Below are 13,993 nucleotides of genomic sequence, written 5' to 3'. Positions count from 1 at the left end.
AAAAAAAAAAAAAAAAAAAAAAAAAAAAAGAAAAAGAAATAAAGTCAGCTGAGGATGTAACTTAGTGTGAAGGTGCTGGGATCAATCCCCAGTATTGCACAATAGTAATAATAGTATTTTGTGCAAATCAAAATGTAGCAATAAGCAATTAGGAATTGTAGCAGAAGATAGTACCCATTACAAACAGCAATTAAATAGAGAAAAAATCCTAGGCACAGTCATAACAGGAAATATATAGGCATGGCATTAAGTAAAATGCTTATGAAGAATGTAAAAGAGGATTTGATTAAATAGAAAAAAAATGGTCTGATATTAGGTAGGACTATCTTTTTTTTTCTCTTACCCTGCGGAGGATTGAACCTAAAAGCTGGTGTACCCTCGTAGTCCAGGAAAATCCATTTTAATGATAGCAGCTGCCCCCAGGTCCCAGTAAAAACACCAACAGAATTTATGTTGGAACTAGAAAAATTGATTTTGAAGTACTTATAAAGAATAAATAATAACTAGGAAAACTCAGAAAAAGAAGGGTAAGAAGGTGTATTGATCCTAACAGATTTTAAAATAATGTCATGCCTGGTGTGGTAGTGCACACTTGCAATCCCAGCACTCAGGAGGCTGAGGCGGGAAGACTGCTGCAAGTTTGAGGCCAACCTGGGCTACACAGTGAGTTTAAGGCCACCTGGAACTGTGTAGCAAGACCCTGTCTCAAAAAAAAAAAAAAAAAAAAAAAAAAAAGGTTGTACTAGTATGTGGCTAGAAAGGCACTTTCACGGATCAAATTGGAGCTCCTAAAAGCAGAACTAGATAGGAATGAGAGCTTTGGCTATTGTAACCATGAGCTTCAAATCAGTGGGGCGCTGGGTGACTTGGCAAGAGTGGTGGGACTGCTGCCTGTCCACCTACCAGCCAGATCCAGGCCCTGCCTCTTTGCCGCACCCGAACTCCCACAGAACCAAGGCTGAGAAGTGAGATAAATAAAATCACTGGGTAGAAAGTAGCGATGTTTCTAGACTCTTTGAGTGGCAAAGCTTTTCCTATCAAGACACAGAACATAGAGTCGTAAAGAAAAATGTGACAAAGAAAATGTGATAAAGAAAAATGAGTTTGTGTAGAAGGAGCACCTGGGGGGAAACATGCCACAGTACCCAGCAGCCCAAGGGCTAATTTCTTAATAGGTAAGAGTTCCAAAGAACTTGTCAGTAGGAAATCTCAGAGAACATGCCCATGAGCTGCACATTCACAGAATAAAACATAATGATGTATTAATAAATGAAAAGGTATTCAACCTTGCTTTGTAAATTAAATTTACACTTTGACAGTGCACTTACAGTAGCAGCAATGTAATTCATCATCCACACTGAGGGTAGGAACAGTGCCTTCAACCTAGTACTGCCCCCTCTGAACTCACACTCACATTGAACGTGACGTATCTACCAAGGTTTTCATTGCAGCACTGTTCATTGTACCAAAAGACACAAAATGATCTAATGCTGCATCATCTGCAGACTGAAGTAAACTGATACATCCCCACTAAGGAATACTACACAGCAATACAAAAGAGCAAGGCTGTGGATGCTTTGTATGACATATTGTAGGGTGAAAAGGCAAGGGTAGAGGCAGGGCCAAGGTGTCAGTTGAGGGCTTTTATGTGCACAGAGGATCTTGCTGAAGAATTAGAAACCTGTTACCAGCGTTTGCATCTGGGGAAGGAGGAACACTTTTCACTTTATGCTTGCCCATTTGAATTTGTATTCTGTAGTATCTAATTTTTCAGTGGGAAAGGTCATTAAGGAGAAAAGCTCATTAAAACAGGACCTTATTATTTTAAATTTGTTTTCAGTAATAAGTGATACCATTCATGTTTATATGTTATTTGCATTTCGTTTTCTGTGAACTCCTTGTTTGTCTTTATCCAGTTTTTGTTTGTTTGTTTTGGATTGCTGCTCTTAATTGGCGTGACAGGTAGAGTTTTTAATACCATAAGAACATTAGCCCTTTGATCAGCATCACCCAATTTAGAGAACCCTCAGATTGGAGAAGGCCGCAGAAGGCCCTCTGACTGCTCCTTTGGGCCACAGTGCTTTTGCCCTGTCTTGAAGCCAACTGGGAAGGAGAGGCACAGTCTCACCTCAGCTGTTCCTCTTGTGGTTTTTTCTTCTACCTGTAGCTTTAAGCTCATTCTTTCGTACGATACGTTCAGTCCATTTCTTCTTTCTCTTCTCTGACATCTTCTGTAAAATCTCTCCTGAGACTTGAAGTCAGTCATTCATTCAGAAAAGAAGAACTTCCTTTGGTGGTGGGGGAGGGAGTGGGGTGTGCTGTGCTAGGGATTGAACCCAGGTCCTTTGCGCGGAGCTACATGCCCAGCCCTTGTTCACATTTTATTTTGAGACACGGTCTCACTTGGGCACAAACTTGTGAGCCTCCTGCCTCACCCTCCCTAGAATGTAAAAACTTCTTAAGAGTTTCTTAAACTTCCGTATCTTAAACTGAAGATACGGAAAATTGCTGCCCGAGAGTGCAGCAGACAGGTACCCATAACACAGGGTAGGAATCTGCCAGGTGGAGCAGTGTGTTGTGGGGACACAGGGTATTGGCCTCAGCTCTCCCGAGGGGTCAGGGTTGCTTACACAGTATGTAGGAGGGGAAGTGCGAATGTACAGCAGTGTTCGTTGGCCATCTCACCCAGTAACATATGTCACTTCCTTCCTTGCGTCACTTGTGCTGGGGCCTCTGTTTGTCCTTTCTCTCCTGGTGACCTTAACTGATTTCTTGACTTTCCCAAAGTACTGAGAGTGCTAAGTGTATCTCTAGCCCAGACCTTCTCTACACTGGAGATGCTCCTTGTCACTTCTACTTAGCCAGACACCTTCAGCATGACAAGCCCAAAGCAGAGCTCTTGATTTTTGCTTTTTCAGCTCCTCTCCCACAGTCGCTTCTGTCGCAATAAATGAAATCACTGTCTGTCCAAGTGCTCCAACCAGTAACTTGAAGGTCACCTTTCCTCTGCTCCATGCCCTTCACCTCCTTCAACCAAACCATTCTTAAGCTCTCTTGGTTACGCTTGTCATTTTTTTCTGCCTCCCCCACTTTTCGGTGTAGGCGTGAGGGTCACACCCAGGGTCTTGCACATGCTTAGCCAAGCGCTCTACCACTGAGCTACACTCCCGACATCCCTACAATACCCCAACTCCCGACAGTTCCCTACCTCAGTATCAATGCTCCTGTCTAAGCTGCTACCTTCTCTTACCTGGACCATCCTGGAGGTGTCCTAGCTGGTGTCCCTCCGGGATTCAGTCAACACATATTTGCAGAGTACCTTCTGTCTGTTACTAACAGCACCACAGAAGTGTATGATCTCATAGCCGATAAACGTTACAAAGGGCTGGAGTTTCCTGGGTAGTGAGGGTCTGTGTCCTGACTTAGTCAGAACAGGAATGGCTCCCCCACAGTGTGATCCCTGAGCTGAGTCCGTAAGGATTCCCAAGAGAGAAAGGGCTATAGGCAAAGGACACAGTGCAGCAAGCCCTCCATATCTGTGGGACCTGTGTCTATGGATTCAACCAAGCACAGATTGAAAAAATTGTTAGCTGCATCTGTACTGAACATATACAGACTTGTATTTCTTCTTATTATTCCCTAAGCCATCTAACACAAAAAGTTCTCACATAGCACTTACATTGTATTAGGTGCTAGAAGTAGTCTAGAGATGATTCAGGGTACACAGGGGCATTGCATAGGTCACACGCAAGTAATATACCATTTATAGAAAGGGTTTGCGCATCTTCTGATTTTGGTACTCATGGAGTGAGTGGATCCTGTGACCCATGGATACCGAGAGATACCTGTATATTCCTAGCGGGAGGAGAGCAGAGTGAGCGGGGGTCCTGGTGTCCAAGGGGTGGGCATGCGGCCAGCCACAGAGTCAGCTTTTTTACCACAGACTTAGTGGGAGTGGTGGGAGGCACTATGTGGAGAGGCACTTGTTCTTTCCTTAGATCTCTACTAAATTTCCTAACATTTCTACATCTTTCCTAACATCTCTACTAAATTTTCTTTCCCACTCAGAGAGAACCATCTTGGACCTTTGTGCCAGATTCCCACCAAAACCTCAGTCCTTCTAAACTGATAACCTTACCTCCCACTGGAGAAAAGAGCAATAATCATACGAGAAATAACTGTACTGTACCTTCCATTACCAAGCCACCTCCTGGCCTCCTGAACTGTATCTGCCAGCAAGTGTGAGAGAAGCACCTTCCTCCTGCTCCTGGGTCCTGCGCACCCTTCCCTCCTGTCTGCTTTAGTCCTGTGCTTCTTCAGCATCTCCCATCCCACATCATTTTGGCCACCTCTCTGTAGGGTTCTTGCCATCAGTCTATAAATAGGCACATGACCATCTTTTAAAAATGGTCCCCGCAGGACCCCATATCTCCCTCATTTCTTTCTCTCGTAGCCAAACCTCTTATAGAAGTTATTCATGCTTATTGTCACTTGCTTAACTCATTCTGCTAAAAAGGCTAACTACCCACCACATGTGGTTATAGAGCACTTGAACTGTGGCTAGTATGATTGAGGGACTTAATTATTAATTATGTTAAACTTTAATTGATTTAAACACAGTAGTCTCGTGTAGCCGTCAGTGGCTACCATTTTGGATGGCACAACCTTAAGGATTATAATTGCATTATCTTAAAATCCGGGTTAAAAATCAAAGATGGGGTCCCCACCTGTGAGTTAGGGTCTAGTTAGAAGCTAAGATTCTTGAAACTTCACCTGGTAGATTTCCAAGCTATTTGGCTCCTGTATGCTCTTCCTCTGTGTTTGCAGAAAGCCAGCACAAGGAACTGGGGGAGAGAGGGGCAATCCCCTACCCACCTTGTATTTATGGCTGTCGGCAGAGCCTCTGGGTCCCAGACCCATTCTCCCATTGCCCATGTCCACTGAGAGCCTGCCAGGAATCACAAAGTAACTGGCCAGGAAAGCTTGGTCCCCGGCCTGTAGCTCATCTTCACATAGTGACCTCCCTAGGCGAAGACTTTGAGAGCTAATCAGGAGATAGATGAGGAAATGGATGTGGGTACTTTAAAAAATCTGTGTATTAAGTCAGAGTGATTCACCTGGGGAGAACTTTATTCCCTTCTCATGTCTGTATAGGAAGAAAGTTAACATTTGATGCTAGCTCTTCAAATTCTCATTAATACTTCTTAATCTTTCTTTATTGTAAAGACAGTCTCAGAGGTCTCATAGGTGCAGAACAACATCCAGTCAGAATTTAATATGGTTGTGTCATATTCCATTTTATAGCCACCTTCAAGTAGTAGCAGTTTTCCGTTTACGGTAATAATACGAAATTTCCTTTTTAAATGTGTTTGCATTTTTAAAGAGTTGGTTTAGAGAAAAATATTAATAGTTCAAGTGACATTTGGACCTAGCAAAAATCATGTTGCAATTCATAAGTACCCCGAATCTGGGAAATGCTGCCTTAGAAATGGACCTGCAAGTCTGATGGGTCCATATGTTTGCAAGACTGGCCATTTCTTAAGCAAAACTAGCCCTTGCCTAGCACGGCTGTCGAGGTCTGGTGCCTATCTTCATCCTGTTTCTCATCCCAAAGGTTCGTTTACCAAGCAAAAGTCGGGGGCCGTTGGTTTCCAGCTGTCTGCGCACATAGCAAGAAGCAAGGCAAGCAGGAAGCAGCCGACGCGGCCCTCCGTGTCTTGATTGGGGAGAACGAGAAGGCAGAACGCATGGGTTTCACAGAGGTAACCCCAGTGACAGGGGCCAGTCTCAGAAGAACTATGCTCCTCCTCTCCAGGTCCCCAGATGCACAGCCAAAGACAGTTAAGACGTCTACTTTTGGTGCTCTCTTTTCTGGGGGGAGGGGTCCTGCAGCTCCTATCTGAGTAGAGTTGGCGGTCACTGCTGTCATGTGAATTGCTCCTAGGCATTAGCACTAGCCACGATGCAGCATATAACGGGGACACTAGAGGTGAGAAGGGAAAGATGACTCACAGTCCAGTAGACTGTGACTTCCCGCCCACTGTGAAATATGGTGGACATGGTCCTGGCTGCATGGCCCTGACACCGCCCCCTGTCCCCACAGCTTCCGCTCACTGGCAGCACCTTCCACGACCAGATCGCAATGCTGAGCCACCGGTGTTTCAATGCCCTCACCAACAGTTTCCAGCCGTCCTTGCTCGGCCGGAAGATCCTGGCTGCCATCATCATGAAGAAAGACTCTGAGGACATGGGTGTCGTGGTCAGCTTGGGGACAGGTGTGTGTTCCCTCAGGGGCTGGAAGCAAGTCCTCAACCCCTGCTAGAGTCCATGTGATTAGCCCGAGGCAGGGGCAAAAGACTCATTTCACGCAGTTAGCCGTACCTGTGCGCCAGTGTGATGGCACAAAATGTTGGTGAGCTCTGCGCAAATATTCCAAAACCTGAAAAGCTCTGAAATCTGAAGCACCTGGTTCCAAGCATTTTGGATAAGGGATGCTTAACCTCTACTTCGTTTTAGCTGCAGTCAGCTCGTGAGATCTCGGATCAGTTGGGACTGGCCCTGCCTTCAGGCCTTAAGAACATGTAGCCTCACGCCGCTCGCCGGCGTTTTCCTCTGATTATTCCATTCCGCTTTAACCGTCTTCCCAGGGAATCGCTGTGTGAAAGGAGATTCTCTCAGCCTGAAGGGAGAAACTGTCAATGACTGCCACGCAGAAATTATCTCCCGGAGGGGTTTCATCAGGTGAGCGAGGTTAGAGCGGCCCCTTAGCCTGGCAATATTCCAGGCACCTCCTGCCTGGCTGCCCCTTGGCCCACAAGAGCACCCTGGCTCCTGACCATGCCTCCCTGCACCCAGCAGACTGAGACCTTGCCTGGCCATGCGCACCCTTTGCCTTTAGCCCAGACTTTATGTGTGTATGTATGTATTCTTCCTATGTCTCCCCATTCACAATACAGACAAGGCGCAGGCCTGGGCTGAGGTGTATGTGGGGCGGGTTTACTCTTCCTCCTTTTTCTATACAGTCAGCGTGAGGACACTGCGTGTGGGAAGCACCAGGAGGCACAGACCAGACTTCGGAAGCTCCCCTAGCCAGTAGATCCTCTCTCACCTGGCTGCATCCACTCCTTAGCCTGCTTCTAAGTCTCTTTCTGCTAACACTGCTTTGTGCCCTTTTTTCAAAACTCAAAATGGCCCTGGGGATGAGGGAGCCTTCCATCTCCGTTTGAGAACCTGTCAGGACACTCTGCCCACTGTCTCCTCTGGCTCACCTTGTCTGCACTGTATGACGGGAGGAGCTCGGAGAAGCAGCCGCCTCCTGTAAGCCTTCGGTCCGTTTCCTCTGAAATCTCCGTAACCGCCATAGCGAGGTCCCCTCCACAGAAGTGAAATGGACTGTTGCACCGTGCACCGCTGAGGCCCCATCCCTGGAAGTCTGCTCCGGGTGGCTTCCCTTCCTTGGGGCTCAGTGGAGTCAGGTCATCGAGGCACAGGCTGCTCTCCCCGGAATGGGACCTGCCTTCCTGACCACACTTTGTTTCTGCAGGTTTCTCTACAGCGAGCTAATGAAATACAACTCGCAGACGGCGAAGGATAGTATATTTGAGCTTGCTAGGGGAGGAGAAAAACTCCAAATAAAAAAGTCTGTTTCCTTTCATCTCTATATCAGGTCTGTAGCACCTTTGCTGCTGCCAGAGCAGGCCCCACCAAGCCCCCAGGGGTGGGTCCCCACATCGTCCTGGCCACTAAACCTGACCTCATCCAGTAGCCCACACCCCCGACTCCCACACACTCTGCCCCCTGGTCCCACGGCAGCCTCAGGCAGTGCTCCTGGCTTTCACCACAGCCTCCTGTGAGCCCCAGAACGGTGGAGGGAAGGTGGGCTGGTGAGCGGGGCGGGAGCTTGTTTAATGGACAGCCCTGTGTTGCAGCACTGCGCCGTGTGGAGACGGCGCTCTCTTTGACAAGTCCTGTAGCGATCGGGCTGTGGAAAGCACAGACTCCCGCCACTACCCTGTCTTTGAGAACCCCAAACAAGGCAAGCTCCGCACAAAGGTGGAGAATGGTGAGTGACACGCAACCTCCTTCCATCCCGCAAGCAGTTTGCGGGGTTTGCCTTGGGGCACCGAGCAAGGAGGAAGACCCGGGCGGGGAGGCCTGCGGGCGAAGGGAGTTTCCATCTTGAAGATGTGAGTTTAAGGGCTTGGCCAGTCGGGTCTCAGCACAGAGGGTCTGGCTGGAAACATAAGCGTGAGAATCATCCTTCTGGGGTGTCTGCACGGCCGAGGGATGCACAGAAGAGGCAGGGCCGGGCTGGCAGAAGTGACATCGAGGGTCTGGTGCTCGTGTCCTGTTGGCTTCAGTGCTGCGCCCTGCCCACCAGCTCCTTCGCCTCTCCTGCCTCCCGCCACCCCTCTGTCTCCTCACGTCACTGCTGTTCCCGCCACACTTCAGCAGCCATCTGAGTGGTCCTCGGCCATAGATCATGTCACCTTCCTGCTGAGCACCCTAAAGTGCTGGTGGCGAAACTATGGCACGTGTGTTGTTTTTCTTTTGAAGTAAAAGATGTTAATGAGTTGCTTTTTCTAAACTAAAACTTCATTATTCAGCTTTAGTTGCAGTCTTGGCACATTGCAATAAATAAGTGAGTTTTAGGTTGCAGTTAGGGCACTTGGTCTCTAAAAGGTTCGCCATCACTGACCTAGGGTATAAGTTTATGCCCCAGCAGCTCATTCCTAGGAGGGTACCAGAAAAACAAATCTGACCACACAAAACTGGTCCAGGAATATGGATAGCAATATCCATCCCTTGATGAATGTGTCAATATAGTACAACACATCCATACATGGAATACTCTGTGGCCGTCAAAAGAAATGAAGTATTCATGTACAGCATGATGAATCTTGAAAATGCTATGCTGAATGTAAAGAGCCAGTCACTAAAAATCACATAGTCTATGATTCCATTTGCATACAATGCCCAGTAAGAGAGATCTGTAGAGACAGGAAGTCTGTTAGTGGTTGCCGAGCACTGGGGCTGGAGAAAAGTGGAGAGTAGGTAGAAGGTATTCTTGAGGGCTGATAAAATGTTCTGAAATTGATTGTACTGATGGAAACACAACTATGAATATACTAAAAATCACTGAATTTTAGGTCTTAAATAGGTGAATTATATGGTATATACATGTATGTCAAAGCTGTTACTATTTTAAAAACAAAAATAAGAACACAAACATCCTGTTATAGTTTCCCACTGCACTTTCCAGAAGGGCAGACCCTGCCATGACCTCAGCCTCCCCCACCCACACCACCCTTCCTCTCCTGCACGGGCACTGCAGGTGCATCTGCTGTCTCATCAGCCCCTTTAGGCCTTAGGGCCTTTGCTCCTGCTGTTCTCTGGGTCGGTGACACTCCAGCAGTTCCTTCTCTGTGATGCCCCACCTGCCCCAACTCTCCTGCCCAGGAGATTTTCCTGCGTGCCCTCCAGCATAGCTCCCTCAAATGCTTCAGAGCGCCGAGCATCTAGGAGTCCTGCAGATGGAAGGTCTGCTTGTTTTGGGTGTCTTCCAGTCCCTTTCTGGCCCTCACCGTGTAAACATCGAAGGAGGACTAGGATCTTAGTGAAGTTTACTCATGATCACTGTTGCCCAGCCCCAGACGTGGTGCACGGCCTACAGTAGATGCCCGGGAGTGGTTTGGTCCTTGGATCTCTCTGGCTCTGACCCAGGTCTCTCCTGCAGGAGAAGGCACAATCCCTGTAGAGTCCAGTGACATTGTGCCTACGTGGGATGGCATTCGGCTCGGGGAGAGACTCCGTACCATGTCCTGTAGTGACAAAATCCTGCGCTGGAACGTGCTGGGCCTACAGGGGGCACTGTTGACCCACTTCCTACATCCTGTGTATCTCAAATCTGTCACACTGGGTAAGGGGCCTACTTGGAACTGGAGCCCATCTGCCCTTCTTGGCCCAATCCCAGCAGACTACGTGCTCCATCGCCAGGTGTTGATAAGACGCCTCCCCTTTGCAAAGCGAACTTGGCTCAGTAAGCAGTAATGGTTCTGAGAGCCCAGTCTGCACAGGTAGGAAGGCGTGCCAGGCGGTCTTTCCCAAGCTGCGCTAAAGAAACCAGCCACTTAGAATCGCGGGGTCTTTGCTCCTTTGCCCTCCCCAGACTGGGTCTTACCTGGAATCTTCTATTTAAATATGTTACGGTCACACTTAGGTCCTGGGGAGCCACAGTTACTTCTCTGTCTTACCTCTCTTTCGTGCCTTGGGACTCCCCACGCGCCTCTGCCTCTTGTTAGATCTGGTGCAAACACGGGTATATACATTTCTTTCTCTGTACCCAGGTTACCTTTTCAGCCAAGGGCATCTGACCCGTGCTATTTGCTGTCGTGTGACAAGAGATGGGAATGCGTTTGAGGATGGACTGCGATACCCCTTTATTGTCAACCACCCCAAGGTGCTCCAACCCCATTCTGTTTTCTCTTGGCTTTTTCTTCTTTTTAAGCAATCCCATCAGCAGAGAAAAAGTGTGTGCTGTGGGCAAGGGGAGTCTTGTTGGTGCACCAAGAGCTTACTCTTTCCTCCTTTAGTCTGGAATTAGACTGAATTGCTGTAGAGTCAGTATGTGTAGCATCCGCTTGGTCATAGCCAAACACATGCTAAATAAAGGGGGAAGGATCGTAGCCCCATGTGCCCTCTTTTCTGTGAGTCTTGAGTCCCTCCTTGCAAACTGTATCCCTGAAGGGGTTCTCTCCCGCTTTGTTCGGAATCTAGGTGGGCCGAGTCAGTGTATATGATTCCAAAAGGCAATCCGGGAAAACTAAGGAGACGAGCGTCAACTGGTGTTTGGCTGACGGCTACGACCTAGAGATCCTGGATGGCACCAGAGGCACCGTGGACGGGTGAGGAGGGGGGAGGGCACCGGAGAAGTGGGCTGAGCCCCCGGCCGCCCGTCTGCAGAGCTTAAGGGCCGCCTCTCTCCCGTGGCTCTTCCACGTTGGCTCCTGCCGCTGCTGACCCAGATGAGTAACAAGTGCTTTTGTCCCCAGGCCACGGAATGAACTGTCCCGGGTGTCCAAGAAGAACATTTTTCTTCAGTTTAAGAAGCTCTGCTCCTTCCGTTACCGCAGGGATTTACTGAAACTCTCCTATGGTGAGGCCAAGAAAGCTGCCCGTGACTACGAGATAACCAAGAACTACTTCAAAAAAGGCCTGAAAGACATGGGCTATGGGAACTGGATAAGCAAACCCCAGGAGGAAAAGAACTTTTATCTCTGCCCAGTGCCCAATGACTGAGGGCCCTGGGCTTGCACTAGTGAGAGGGAGGTCGTAGCATTCCGCGAATTCCTCATCACATTGGTCAGGACTTTTACCGCTGTTTTTGTTTTTACGGTTTTGTTTTTTTGTTTTGTTTTGTTTTGTTCTAAATGGAGTCATCATTGCTGGTACTGAAGACTGTGGATTCCCATTTACCCTGCTTTCTTGGGAATGTCCAGGCAGGGCCTAGTCAGGCTTCTGTCTCTTTTCCCAAGTAAAGAAGCAGAGGAAGGAAAAAGGGTTTATCGTTCCACCCAAAGCATACACAGTCACCAAGCACCTGATGCCCACTTCCCCTTAGGCTTTGTTTTGGTCTTTTCCATTTCCTTTTCCTTTGCGTTTGCTACACTGACCTCTTGCGGACTTGATTAGGTTCCAGTCAGTTCTCTGCAAATCATGTCAGGAACTCATGGTTTCATTCATGGGCTCCGCAGGCCCCTGTGCTTCCCCTTCTGAGCGTCCTTCCTGTGATCATCGAGTTTCGCTCTCCCACCCCAGAGGGTAACGAGGTGAGCTGGAGGAGTGTGATGCCATGTGTACAAGGGCAGGAGTTGAAAGCTGCAGTCAGCTAATGAATGGCCAGCGCCAATGGAAGTGTGATTAGCATCTGCAGATCCTGCGCAGTGGTGAGATCCTGCCCTTCAACCAGCTGAGGGAAGCTGCTGCCCGGGAAGTGCGTCCCTTCCTTCCCAGGGAAGCTGAGAGCCAGCCACAGTGGGCAAGGCAAGTTGCCCAAGCAGTAACTAAGGTTTCCCCTGCAGGGTAGCACAGACATTCCTCGGAGCACTGCCAAGCTCCCATCTGCCCTTCTAACGCATTCCTAGGAATAGGCCCTGCCTGTGCAGAGGGGGAGGGCTATAGACCTCAACCAGCTGCTAGGAGAAAATCCAGGACAAATCTTAGAGGGCAAATCATCTCTGCTCAGATGGTCAGGACTTAGTAAGAACAAAGGCAGAAAAATCATGTTCGGTCAGATCACTGTTCCATCGGGTATAATATTTCTTGAGGCATGGGTACCAAGGGAAGTTGACTAAGCCATGTGTAAATTAAGAGTTTTTAAAAAGAATGCCAGAGATGTTGATTCTTTGCCTTGGTTGCACTGATGTAAAATTCAGATGTACTTTTTTTTCCCCATTCATCCAAGTGTTTTCATTTAGCTGTGGCTTTGGAAGCTGGTGTGCAGGGCACAGGCCTGGGGTCCTCCTGCCTCCTGTCCGGGAGACAGCATTTGCAGGTGAAAGGGCAGGTTGTCCTCAACTCTGGGGACTCCTTTGTGTACACCTCCGCCCTACTTGAGGCTGTGATCAGAACCTCAAGGCCTGGGAAGGGTCAGCGTCTGGGGCTCCGTCAGCCTGGTGTGCTCAGGAGGACTGCCGAGCCCTGCTTCCTCTCAGCCCAGACTGCCACTGTGCTCTGGATGACGTCTGCATCTGGGATTGGGCTGCCCCTGGGCCCTCACACGATTTTTGGTGTTTCCCCCGCACCCCACAGGCTGCTGTCTGGTCCGCCCACCTCTGCAGCCGTAGATACGCCCTAGTTTGCCCTTTCATTGTGGCTACTTACAGTCTGTACCTAGGACCAAAAATTGACCAAAACACACGTTTTTAAAATATACTGAGGTCGCCTTTGCAGAACACAAAAGCATCCCCAGGGGCTGGTGGAGAGTTTGTGCCTGTCTTTGGCACGGAAGAGGCTTGCGCCCTGGCTTTGTGTGTATCGCCAGCTTGGAATATTAGCTGAAGGCACATTAAATCAGTCCTGGCAGCTGCCTCTGGGGAAAATCAGTGTGGTGGGCCCAGCCGTTGGGAGGAGGCTTCTCCCCTGGGTTCTTCGGGCTAGAGGCTGCTGGTATCTCAGGGTGTTTGGCCTGTGGTCCTCTTGGGCATTAGAGTCTCTGGCAGAGCCCTGACTCAGCTGCCTTTGCTTTCCTGAAGGGCACAGGGGCTCTCGGAAGGTCAGAGCTCCTGGAGCTTATCTAGCTAACTTGCAGTATTCTGTTTCTGCTGTGGGAAAGAGCAAGGCATCCCCACATCCCGCACACCTGCTGGAAAGGAGCCGTGTCAGGCCCCACCCCGCCACACCCCTAAGCCGCCCCAGTCACAGGACAGGCAGAGCTTCTCCCCAGTGTTCACTTTCTGTCCAGTCTTTGGTTTCCAGAAGCAGGGCCCACTCCCCCTTTCTTTTTAATGGTTTTGTAGTGCAGTCTGTGAATAATCACTTGTCAGCGCTTGAAGCTGTTTCCTTTACTCCAGTTGAAGGGACTTCGTTGGCTTCGGGGTCTTGGCAGTGACCCCAAGAGCAGAGCGGGGAAGAGCCCAAGCATAGCCTTGGCGCCATGATGGCTGCAGTCCAGTTTTATGATTCTGCTTTTTGTGCTCCTTGATTCTAAAAATATACATTCCTCATGAATAAAAACGAAGATAAATCTAAATTGTTAGAAAGCTTTGAATCTTGGTTTTGTGGGGGAGGCAAAAGTGGGGACAGAGGACCTGTGGTCCTGGGTTTTGGGGTAACATCACCAGCTGCATCTGACAGAACTTGGGGAGAAGGTCATCCCTCCACATGCAGAAAAGCCGCTCTGAAGAGCCTTGCTGGGCAGGTGGGCTGCTGTGGGTGCCGTGGGATCCATCAGGCACCTCGTGTTGTTTTCCCAGCTCCACACCCCCGACCAGAG

The 13,993-nt window shown here is 48.9% G+C and overlaps 1 protein-coding gene across 5 annotated transcripts in view; it reads left to right on the top strand.

Moving 5' to 3' along the window:
* The window catches only part of Adar (adenosine deaminase, RNA-specific), a 28,620-nt gene extending 14,870 nt beyond the window's left edge, over positions 1–13,750 (top strand). For 2 of the 5 annotated variants that reach the window (XM_005411523.2, XM_005411521.2), the window contains 9 exons: positions 5,615–5,840; positions 6,104–6,275; positions 6,648–6,741; positions 7,544–7,666; positions 7,929–8,062; positions 9,737–9,919; positions 10,347–10,459; positions 10,777–10,904; positions 11,052–13,750. In XM_005411523.2, coding sequence (XP_005411580.1) covers positions 5,615–5,840; positions 6,104–6,275; positions 6,648–6,741; positions 7,544–7,666; positions 7,929–8,062; positions 9,737–9,919; positions 10,347–10,459; positions 10,777–10,904; positions 11,052–11,298 — 1,420 coding nt within the window. In that variant the 3' untranslated portion in view covers positions 11,299–13,750. Of the gene's footprint in view, positions 1–5,614; positions 5,841–6,103; positions 6,276–6,647; positions 6,742–7,543; positions 7,667–7,928; positions 8,063–9,736; positions 10,077–10,346; positions 10,460–10,776; positions 10,905–11,051 lie in introns of those variants that run through there. The other 3 variants (XM_005411522.2, XM_013508293.1, XM_005411524.2) reach the window with 3 other exon arrangements.
* The last annotated feature ends 243 nt before the right edge of the window (positions 13,751–13,993 follow it).

The sequence above is a fragment of the Chinchilla lanigera genome, unplaced genomic scaffold, assembly GCF_000276665.1.
Source record: "Chinchilla lanigera isolate Chin_1 unplaced genomic scaffold, ChiLan1.0 scaffold00144, whole genome shotgun sequence".
In the NCBI taxonomy this organism is placed as follows: domain Eukaryota; kingdom Metazoa; phylum Chordata; class Mammalia; order Rodentia; family Chinchillidae; genus Chinchilla; species Chinchilla lanigera.
This window is presented reverse-complemented; position numbering and strand designations above follow the sequence as displayed.